Raw genomic sequence first — 12,337 nt, forward strand, 5'->3', positions numbered from 1 at the left:
AGAATATTAGATTCTCTTTTAATACGGTTAAACAAATATGTAAAATTAATATTATGCTATTATTCTAAACCTTATTTTTACCCTATACGAGTGATATTCTTGATTGCTTTACTAATATAGGGCCCATATTACTTTTCATCTAGCAGTAAATCAATGTTCAAGTGGCATGAATTTTCGCACAATCAATTATATGCTTTATTAGAAAATTCATTGATAATTTAGGATCTTAAAAACATTGTCAAGTCGGAGGTCCTATAATCGTTGAAATATAATAAGATTAATATTATGTTCTTGGTTGTTTCCTTGATTATAGCCTAAAATATAGAATAATAGGCATGTGAAATAGAATATTAGATTCTCTTTTAATACGGTTAAACAAATATGTAAAATTAATATTATGCTATTATTCTAAACCTTATTTTTACCCTATACGAGTGATATTCTTGATTGCTTTACTAATATAGGGCCCATATTACTTTTCATCTAGCAGTAAATCAATGTTCAAGTGGCATGAATTTTCGCACAATCAATTATATGCTTTATTAGAAAATTCATTGATAATTTAGGATCTTAAAAACATTGTCAAGTCGGAGGTCCTATAATATTTGTTGCTTTATTTTTAAAATAAATATATTTGTAAGCCCTTTTTTCCAGGAAGTCTAACACCATGTGCGATTTTACATTGATTTGTAAAATATTTTATGCTTAGTTTTTTTTTTAGCTTTATTTTTAATATTAATAGAGATGACCAATCATGTGGTGACATTTGTCATCACCACATTGAGTTCCTCTCTTTTAGTATAGTATATAGATTCTTATTGAATTGTGAATTAATTTATCTTTTTAGTAATTATACTATGCAACCACCAATTTACATATAAGTACATGTATACAAATATAAACATACCTGCAATCATAGTATGCTTGAATTTCATCTATATTATCCGGATTCTCTTCAGACCCTTTGGACATGGCAGCAGTGATTCGATCGTTTCCCTTATTTATATATTTAAATAAGTACTTAATCGACTTGTGTTGATTGCACCATTCAATGTTGATATGGGCGCCATATTTTAAGAGTAGTGTAGGATTATATGGAACAACAAATCTATTGTCTAGCTTTACTCCATTCTTTTCGATAAACCTTCCATTATCCCGTCTTCTATATTTAGGATACCCTTCATTATCAACACTGGTTTCTTCTAAAAACTCCTTAGGGAAATGTTTTGAACACCTCCCCATTTTCATACATGGCGAGCTTTTATTTAATTCACCGCACGGGCCATGCATCATGCAATCTCCCACAAGTTTATGCAACTCAGGATTAGTTGCTGCATCAGGAATTTCGGCGTGAATGATTTTATCAATTTCTTCACCGTTAGAAATCTTGTCTTCAGGATGCAAAAAAAGAAGAATGTGAGCATGAGGCAATCCACGCTTTTGGAACTCCACTGTGTAGACCACTGCAAACAAATAATTAAGTTGAGTGATTTAAAAATAAAAAAACGAAAGGTACATTTCATGCAAGAATTAAAATATTCAAACATATTAGAGAATAAGAGGACAGTAGGGAGAATATTTCAATGGACCTACATGCGTTAACTCTGAAGGGGAGTATCTTTTGTTCCTTGAGATCACTTATTAGCCGATCTAGCTTCATTTTAAAAACTCTACAAACAATATCTGGTCTATCCTCTGGCCTTAGACCTCTCTTTTCAACAAATCTTGTGATTTCAGGCCACTTTGGATTACATGTAAAAGTGATAAATAAATCGGGATATCCATACCACTTGCATATAGCCATGGAATCTTGATAGTTTTGCATCATATAACGTGGTCCGCCTGTAAATGATGAAGGTAAGACTATTCTCTTCCCCGTAGTTGACGGATCTGTGTCTCCTCTCATGACTGCATCTGTTAGATTCTTATACAATTCCGCTCTTAGCTTTTTCTGATTTGTTCGAACAAAACAAAGTCTCTCTGCCTCGATCATTGTATAAACATCAACCAAAAATTGTTGAAATAACTTTTTCGACAATAATAATGTGGCAGCTTCATTGAGTCTGTCTTGAATGCGGAATGCAAAATACTCTCTAATACTTACTCTACCCCTTTTTCTAGAAGAAGCTCCATTAGTGTCCCTTGTTGGAATATCAACCCTAAAACCATCCTCACCATATGGAAATAACAATGGGTATTGCATAGCAAGGTATGATGGGTGTAGCTCAGTGATGCGTTGTAGTAAGCCGGATTGTTTTTCAACAATAATATCTCTATCCCCAGAGCTTCCTACATCACCAACAATAAGCGCTGCCACTTCAGATGCACTTGGGAGATTGTATGTCCTCCCATCAGTTCCCCTTTTCCCAATAAGTCTTAGCTTGACATTTTGAGAATCATTAGATTTAAAACGATCCCTTGCCATTCTGAAAGCTTGAGCAATAGGGTTATGTTGATCAAGCATCCTCTTGAGATCATTAATAAGTTCATCATCAAAATCATCAGGGCTACTGGAAAAATTAATAAAAAGAATGGTTAGAATCTGATTTTTTTTCACATATCATGCAGTATACATATAATTTGAGAAAATAAACATTAGAAATACGTAGTTGACCTGTGTGTATTCTTCCTATTTGAAACCTCATTTTCTGTGTCATATATGTAGAGTTGTGCAAATTTCGGAGATGATCCCGAAGTTGGCAGCAAACTTCCTAACCTGTGATAATTTTGACCATGTAATCTAAAGGTGTAAGGTCCTCTCCCTTGATTGACTGTTGAATCTATCTTGCCACCCATTGATGTAAATGCGAACATCCCATTATAAGGTCTTATATTATCTAGAAATGTCCTACTTTTAGGGTCCTCATTCTTCAAAAGACCACAAAGTGGCGGTGGTGGCTCTTTTAGTATAGGTAGTAGCACTTTTCCTTGTAAACAACACTTAGAAAACTTCGGATCTTTTGGTTCACCTTTTTTGTTCTTCTCCAATCTTTCCTCATACCAGTGCATCGCACCACAAAACTTACAAATATATGTCGGATCTCCAAGGTCCCAATACTCTGTGTAAACATTAAAAATTATGTTAGTCTGCAACTTAATATGCATTTGAAACATGTTAATTAATCTTAAGTATTCTCAAATTTTCATATGATATTATATACCTTGAACTCCTTGTGTAATCATATTCGTTGTAATTCCATTGGTAGAAACGGAACTGTTGGCAGACTTGGCACCTATAACATATCATATTATCATGTGTGCGATCAAATTCAAATATAAATAGTATTTTAGGCATAAAACCCTAAAAGAATCTGATTACTTACCAGTCTTTGAAGTAGTAGCACTGGATGGAGTTCTTTTTGCAGTAGACTTCATGAGATTTTTGTGTGTCCCTTAATAGTTTACTCATATCCATGTATATTAGTACAGAATATATAAATCAATCTATATACTCAATAGTATCCTCATTTGTTTTAGTAATAACATACCTTGATCTCCTTGAATATTTTCTTTGGTGGAAACGTAGTTATCAGCTCCTACATTATAGTATATTGAACTCTCAAAACCAAATACTTCCAGTTTAGGTTTGTATATTATAATACATAAATCTGATTGTGTTCCTGATTACTTACCACTTGGAGTGCTTTTTGCAATAGACTTAGTGGCAACCCTTTTCTTTCTTTGTTCACTTTCACATTGACTGTAAGCATCCTTCCCTTGAACTTGGTTGTGAACCGGATTTGCTTCATGATACAATATCATTAATAAAGCTTAGCTAAGAGTTTCAACATGTCTTTTAATTCATAGTTCTTTCTGAAAACCAACTATTAGGGCATGCCAGATTATATTGTAATGATTAAAATGCGTTGAACTTTATAAAATTAACGAACAAAAAGTGATATATCTGACCATTTGAAATGTCGCTCAGTGGATTTCTCTGACCGGTATTGAGTGATTTTCCTCTTTGTTGCCTTGGTGGTAGTGGTCGCTCTATAACACAGGATCAATAATTGTCAAGTTTGTATAATGCGTCGTCGCAATAAATAGATAAATAGTTAATGTATAGGAGAGGTTATGGTACTACCGGTATTATCAATTTCTCTTCTTTGGCGCTTCCTTGCCATAATCTCCTTCCTCCTTAGCCTCGCGAATGATGGAAAATTTGGATCCATAGATGAATTCTGTAATCAATGTGTAGAAATTTTTAATCCATATAATACAGACCAAGCTATAACATGTTAAAAACACAATTCAACATATTTTTCTATCCGAAATAAAAGCATATCATGTAATGTACCTAAGATTGATGTTATGTATAAAACAATGAATTTGTCCTGGACTTTTATTGTAAAGATATAGAGATATAGAGATATACAATCAAAATTCCCTAACCCTAGCAAAATGAGAATTCCCTGTTAATTGAATCTTTCTGGATTCTGGAAGCACTTAAACGTTTAATTGTATCTTTCTGGATTCTCTGAATCTTTGAGTGTAATAAATAGAAAAGTTTATATTGATTCTTCATCCTATTGTCAGATAGGAGATCTTTGCTGAAAATATTTGTTGGTATATATAGAACCAATATCTGCCACAATTCTATATATATATATATATAATATATATATATATATATATATATATATATATATATATATATATATATATATATATATATATATATATATATATATATGATTTGTGACAGATTTTTGATTGCGATAAATTTTCTAATATATTGTGATACATAACTTATACGTTCCCCTGCTAGATGTATTATTTTAATCCTTGAATATGCTTCTACTGGCTGACCAATCAACGGATGGTCCCCTCGTAAGTGTATAGTGACATCTTATTTTGATTTTTGTAACATGAAAGATTATGGGCTTTTTAACTTGATACTCCGCTTTAGTACTCATAAATCTGATTCTGAGTACTTAAACGTTTTACAGAGTATAAGATTTATGGATTCTCTGTACATTTGAGAACTCATTCATTAGGAAAGTAATGGACACACCAGTTTTATTATACCAAAAATATGATTCTCTGTACAAAACTTGAAAATTATACAATATCTTTTCAATATATTTCTACTTTTAAAATATTGAGGCACGCACAGACGATCTAAATTTGGTGAAGGTGGTGGTCTTAACTATGAGGTTTGTTTTTCCTGTGTTCTTCTATAGAATGTTGATTTTGCTTCATTCAGAAAATCAGAGGGATGATGAGAAACTCTAATGGTAATCAAGGTTTGTCATTCTGTTGGTTGACACTTGTCATAAATCTTACACTGTATCGGATCCTAGTTGAGGACAATGATTTCATGTCTTAGGCTAAAAACTACTTGTTGAATTGCATGAATTTCCTTGAAGAGTAGCTTCAGTAGCTTCAAATTTAAAGGAAGTTCGTTGGCCTTTTGTGCTGTTTGGTTCATATCATAATATGTGAAAGTTGTGCTTGATTTTGTTTCTGTTTTTGTACTCAGTATTAATTTCAAATTTTTTTCATCTATTACTCAGGCTCACTTGTCAGGGTCACTCAGCACATGAACCTTTCAAGGGAAGCATTAAAGCTGTGGATGGTTCAACTCTTTGAATAAAGATACAACAGGTTAAAGTTATAAACCAAGGTAATTAAATTACATTCAGCCTAGTGTAATATATCTGATTGGGATGAATATGATGTTATGTAAACGTAGAAAAATATGATTACTTCCAAATATTAATATTAATATGGGCCATAATGTAAATTTTAATACTGGTCACACTATAAATATTAATTAGACTAATGTCATAATGAAACTAATATTTGAACCAAATAGATTCTAGATTGAAAATACTATAACCCCGAGAGGTCTTAAAACACACGTTTTACTGTAAACTCTATTACTAAAGGTAAAAAAAAAACGCCAGCCCCATAACCATTGATTATTTCTTTTCCATCTTGATCACAACCTTCTTTCTGTTAGTAGATCTTTGCACCGAACTTGTTTCACCAACGTTCCCATCACTCGTAGCTTCCTCAAGAGGTCGCTTTTTTGGTGTGATAGTGCCCTCAATAAAATCTTCACTATCACATATAACAGGTGTGGGGTCCTACAATTAGGAAACATAAATCGTTATATTATATAATAAGTATATAAAATGTAGTTATCAAATTTAGGGATTGAAATATACAAACCTTATTTTTCTCGGTTGAAGGTGTATTCGTATTATTAGTAGATTCAACCTCCGCATCATTATCCTGTCAAAGGAATAAAAATAAACATAAATATTATATCTGATAGTTTATTCTTATTAAGAATTTCAATGTTAGAAACTTGATCAATACTTACTTGTGCCACCTCATTCACATCCAAGAACTTTTTTATCAAGTCTTCATCATCACTTAGCCTTACTACAGTGAACTTATCCCAATCTTGATCAAGATTGTATCTAGAGATTTGAATTCTAAATAAAAACTTTCTCTCCAAAAGCATCTCTAGTTCCTCTGGAAACGAATCACCCTTACCATCCTATAATCATAAATATAATTGATATAAATAGACAATGTACGATGATACAAAAGAAAATAAAAAAAATTCATATTAATTTTACCCGTAATATTATTAAATTTCAATAGTTGTATTTGTATACCTTCAATAAATATAATTGATATAAATAGACAATGTATGATGATACAAAAGAAAATAAAAAAAATTCATACTACTTTTACCGGTAATATTATTAAATTCAATAGTTGTATACCTTCAATAACTTATCTTTCAAGTCCATTGCCGATATCTGTATAGCCTGAAAAACCTCCCGATCAAACATGACAAAACTGGCTGATCCATTGTCATCCTCAACTGATACAGTCACCTTGTACCTAGCATTATATATATATATATAAAGTAATATGGTGAATATTCTTGGGTTTATTAAATGATCCTACAATATTTTAGTTATATAGATATGGCAAAATGTACCTTGGTGGCGCAGATTTGACATGTGAATCACATTTTATGCACCAATATCTCCCACCACCTTCATAGTCAACCTTTTTGTTACAACTTTTGCACGAGTTATAATACCAGTTGGTATCCTTTTCAAAACCCACAATTGTAGCAACAGTGGCACAAAAGCATTCCTATAACATATATAATTTATATCAAAGTTATTAGAAAATCCATTATATCTTTCACTTTCAACATATATCAACTATTAAAATCCACAATTGTCTGAGCTAGTGATAAACAATAAAGTACAATCAATTATTAAATGTTATATATACACAATACCTTATTAGTAACGGGTATCTCATCTAATTGCTTACGTTCAGACAATTTCATAAACTCATCTTCTATGGAATGTGAATTTTGGCTTGACAAATGAGTGATACCCACCGAGCGAGAATCATCCCCATCGGTGATGCTATAAAACAAAATATTGGTATAAATAAAATTTCTGCCACACAAATCATTCATATGTCAATAAAGAACCATAAATACACGGATTGAGATATTACCTTTCCTTATAATCATTCACTTCTGAGATGTCCTCATTGATGAATATCTTGGTCGCAAACAGTGAATTACAAAGTGAAACTTGATCTAGTACATGGTATAAATCAACAATAATTATTAATATAATACGAATTGAATTTTATCATACACCATGTAATAAATTGTCAAGATGTGAACAAACACGTATAGTATTACCTCTCCATCTCTTTATCTTAACGAATTGTAGTATAATAATAGGACGTCCTTGGATACCCTCTTTCTTGTACTCTGACATTTGTTCAGCATATTTTCCCCATAGAGTACCACTTATTGTATTTTTGCTATAAAAACACAACAAAATTAGAATATAATTAAAATACACATCTATTCTCAGAATTAAGAAGACACAAACAATCCATACTTTAAATCTTCTAACTCGAACATCACTTTGTAATTTGGTGTTCCATTGGTTGAAGTGTCAATTTTATCGCTCATTGCAGTGCATTCTCCGATAACATCTACCATTGGATAAAAAATAATACATTGTTAACATATAAAATTAAAGTGCTAAGTTAATATACTAAATTCAAAAAAATACTCTATATCATACCTACTAAAAAAACATCATTGACCTCCTTTTTATGCATCTTGTCAAAGGGCACAAAGTCAAATCCATGCAGTGGAAGTTGTACATTGTCACACTCCCTGACATTCGTTTTGTAGATGAAAACGATTTTGTAGTCATGGCTAGTAGCCCTATGTTGACCGCCTGTTTTTTTGACCAAAAAATTAGAGATAATACGAGTTGCGCCCTCTTTCACAAGATTCTTATAGTTGTCAAATAGATGTTTGTTTATGGTTGCTTGTATTTTGGAGCCCTGTATGCAATATAGTAAATGATTAGCTATTATTTAAAATTTCAACAATAATAGTTTACGCAAACAAATAAAAATATCGACAACAATAAGAAAAACAAACAAATTTAAATTTCAGAATTACGAAGTTACCTTCTCATCCACCAATATTAATTCATGAGTGCCGATTACAGTATGGTCTTTGAAATCCGGTTGTTCCCAAAACCTCACAATCCTCACCTTCAATCTCCATGATTCTTTTAAGGGAGTGATATCTTTTATCATAGTGAATGCCATGATATTTAGAATAATAGATAATAGTTACGTAGAAACTGATAATTTAACCCGAAGCCGTAATTCATTTATATAGGGCCATAATGTCGTATTTTTGTCGATTAATATATTATGGAATATATTGTTTGCTTGGTAGTGAATTATGATTAAATATATGTTATAATAAACCTCTGATATTTCATACCTTATATATTGCAGAAGGTGAATTGAAAAAAAGCAAAGATGCCGTATAAGTTTCATCTCCAAAATATTTGATGATGAGATAAATATACGCTGATGAAGATTGCACTGGTATTTTAAAATTCCGTTTGGAATGGAATGAGTGTAATCGTTGAAATATAATAAGATTAATATTATGTTCTTGGTTGTTTCCTTGATTATAGCCTAAAATATAGAATAATAGGCATGTGAAATAGAATATTAGATTCTCTTTTAATACGGTTAAACAAATATGTAAAATTAATATTATGCTATTATTCTAAACCTTATTTTTACCCTATACGAGTGATATTCTTGATTGCTTTACTAATATAGGGCCCATATTACTTTTCATCTAGCAGTAAATCAATGTTCAAGTGGCATGAATTTTCGCACAATCAATTATATGCTTTATTAGAAAATTCATTGATAATTTAGGATCTTAAAAACATTGTCAAGTCGGAGGTCCTATAATCGTTGAAATATAATAAGATTAATATTATGTTCTTGGTTGTTTCCTTGATTATAGCCTAAAATATAGAATAATAGGCATGTGAAATAGAATATTAGATTCTCTTTTAATACGGTTAAACAAATATGTAAAATTAATATTATGCTATTATTCTAAACCTTATTTTTACCCTATACGAGTGATATTCTTGATTGCTTTACTAATATAGGGCCCATATTACTTTTCATCTAGCAGTAAATCAATGTTCAAGTGGCATGAATTTTCGCACAATCAATTATATGCTTTATTAGAAAATTCATTGATAATTTAGGATCTTAAAAACATTGTCAAGTCGGAGGTCCTATAATATTTGTTGCTTTATTTTTAAAATAAATATATTTGTAAGCCCTTTTTTCCAAGAAGTCTAACACCATGTGCGATTTTACATTGATTTGTAAAATATTTTATGCTTAGTTTTTTTTTTAGCTTTATTTTTAATATTAATAGAGAGGACCAATCATGTGGTGACATTTGTCATCACCACATTGAGTTCCTCTCTTTTAGTATAGTATATAGATTTATTGAATTGTGAATTAATTTATCTTTTTAACACCAACATAAGTCCATCTCCACAATAAAACCCCATCATTCTTCACATTCTAGTTGTAAAATTAAGCATATCGTATTCCACATAGGCTCATCGAAAGGAAAACAACCAAATATAAAAAATAAAAAATTTGATACATTAGGAATTCAGGATAACAAGATTACACAAAACACCACAAATTCACACTTCAAAATGACGCAATAGAACGAACGCATTAAATGTCAACAAACAGGGATGAGAGATTGAGCGATAGGTGGTGGTTACTGTTGCCATTTTTGCGATATGTCCTTCGATGATATTGGTGTACATTATCGTTGTTATCGGCAAAGGAGAAGAGAGAGTCAAAGAGCTGAGAGAAAGAGAGAAGAGTGTAGAATGTGGATGTGTTAGAATATTTACTTTGAAAACATATTCTCTTATGCTAGCTATTTAATTTGACTAACGTATACCTCGTATAAATATATTCTCTTATGTTATTTACTTTGACTAACGTATAGTAATATTCTACAACTAAGAGAATATATTCTAACATGATAATTTTTTTTAAAGGTAACAAGATAATTTTTTTGATAAGAGAGTCAAGGGTCTTTTAGTGCTCTTTGAAACTTAAGTACCTTAAATTAGTTTTGGGCCTTGACTAAAGAGGTTATCAAATCAGATAATGTGCTTATGGTCATATCTTATTTTAGAATAGATATTATTAGTAAGGAAATTTTGGTTATGTAATTGATGAAATAATATTAATAAGGTTACAATAATATCTAATTTTTTTTATGATATATAAGATTAATACAAAAATTATGTGTAGCTTTATATTTTATAATGGACGAAGACGAATGTTAGTTATGTTATACAAATCTATTAGACGGAGGAGTGCATGTTGTTAGGCAAATAATTACGAGCAAAAAGTAAAGCACGCTATATTATATGTTCATTTTCTTCATCATGTAAGACCATGAGTCCAATCTATATAATATACTAAAAGAGAGAAAATCAATGTGGTGATGACATTTGTCACTCATTTATTGGTCTCTCTTTTAATATAAATAATTAAGTTTAAAAAAACAATTAACCAACAAATAATACAAAGTCCACTAATATCATGTAAAATATGTTCCAATTTCCAAAAAAGGATCACCATGTATAACGCATAAACTGGATTCAACCCATAAAATTGTTTGTCAATTTTTTTTAGGAAAACAAGTTTAAAATTCTCTCCTAATACCACATAATATCACGTAATTTATGTAAAACTTCCAAAAAAAATACACTAAAAGATTCATATATTATGCTAAATATTCTCTTATTGAGGAAGAATTATACGCTAAAGATTCATATATTATGCTAAATTAGTCTAAATTTATTTTGTCTTATTGAGGAATAATCAGAGAAGATAATATTGATTACCATTATAAAAACTTAAAGATTATGTTAATAATAAACATCCTAAAAATATTGCGTACGTAGTAAAATTGCAAACTACCAAGATTTCGATTCTTACATATTCATATATTATGCTAAATTTCTCTCCTAAACCTAAAAAGCTGATTATATGTTATTTAATAAAAAATATCCATGTCATTATATTATTTTGACATAGCTAAAAATATTATCCATAATATATGGACATATATTTATGCATGTAATCAGAGGCTTAAGTAATTATTACACGAATGTTTCGATTATCTACGCTATTATATAATAAATTATGGCAAATTAACTTACAAAGATGAAAATGCTAATATGTTACTCCCCCAGTCCCTTAATACTAGCTCTACTTTCCTTATATAGTCGTCCCTTAATACTCGTCTTGTTTCTATAAATGACACACTTTTACTAATATTATATCGTTTCTCTCATTTAACATGGACCCACATATATTCTTACTTCCTAACAAAAAAAATAAAAAATTAAACCCACCTCCACTCTACCCCTTTATTTGACACATTTCCACTAACTATATTAAAAAAAAAACACCTCACTATCAACTACCATCCTAATAAATTAATAAGTCAATTTCGGTTAAACCGGACGAGTATTAAGGGATGGAGGGAATACTTGATTACTTAAGCCATGAAATTGGAAATTATATAAATTTATATATCATCATAAATGTCACAATCATTCATGATTTTTATTGGCGGGCAATTATTTTTATTGATGTCGTTTATCATATATCTATCTATATACTCTAATAAAACACAAGGCGCTCGATGTTGTTTATCATATATCTATCTATTTACTTTTTTTAATTTACACATATATTAAATAATTATTTAAGGTAATCAATATCTTTTACAAATCCATTTTATCATATGCGAAATATTTGGAAGAATAAAATAATTCTATTACTTTGTCATATTTAACAAGAGTTTCCTAATATAATAATCCCTACCTGAATAAAGTAAATGGTGTGAGTAGGTGTTAATTGATCGAGTAATTGGTAGATGGTA

General features: G+C 30.4%; 2 protein-coding genes across 2 annotated transcripts; both read right to left on the reverse strand.

Annotated features, from left to right (window-relative positions):
- Nucleotides 1-307: 307 nt before the first annotated feature.
- LOC130461338 (uncharacterized) lies at nucleotides 308-3,762 on the reverse strand. The gene is made up of 8 exons (XM_056829400.1): nucleotides 3,633-3,762; nucleotides 3,489-3,536; nucleotides 3,324-3,392; nucleotides 3,162-3,233; nucleotides 2,615-3,059; nucleotides 1,594-2,510; nucleotides 1,145-1,463; nucleotides 308-314 (listed from the first exon to the last, which is right to left on the reverse strand). Exons 1-8 carry the CDS (start codon nucleotides 3,760-3,762, stop codon nucleotides 308-310), a joined length of 2,007 nt encoding a protein of 668 aa, XP_056685378.1.
- Nucleotides 3,763-5,731: 1,969 nt separating this feature from the next.
- Nucleotides 5,732-8,962, reverse strand: LOC130460986 (replication protein A 70 kDa DNA-binding subunit B-like). The gene is made up of 11 exons (XM_056828832.1): nucleotides 8,488-8,962; nucleotides 8,091-8,358; nucleotides 7,902-7,998; nucleotides 7,697-7,821; nucleotides 7,504-7,588; nucleotides 7,277-7,409; nucleotides 6,965-7,125; nucleotides 6,744-6,864; nucleotides 6,332-6,511; nucleotides 6,178-6,240; nucleotides 5,732-6,092 (listed from the first exon to the last, which is right to left on the reverse strand). The coding sequence occupies exons 1-11, from the start codon at nucleotides 8,629-8,631 to the stop codon at nucleotides 5,925-5,927; spliced, it is 1,545 nt and encodes a 514-aa protein (XP_056684810.1). The 5' UTR covers nucleotides 8,632-8,962; the 3' UTR covers nucleotides 5,732-5,924.
- Between the last annotated feature and the right edge of the window lie 3,375 nt (nucleotides 8,963-12,337).

This window comes from Spinacia oleracea, chromosome 5, assembly GCF_020520425.1.
Source record: "Spinacia oleracea cultivar Varoflay chromosome 5, BTI_SOV_V1, whole genome shotgun sequence".
Taxonomy (NCBI): domain Eukaryota; kingdom Viridiplantae; phylum Streptophyta; class Magnoliopsida; order Caryophyllales; family Amaranthaceae; genus Spinacia; species Spinacia oleracea.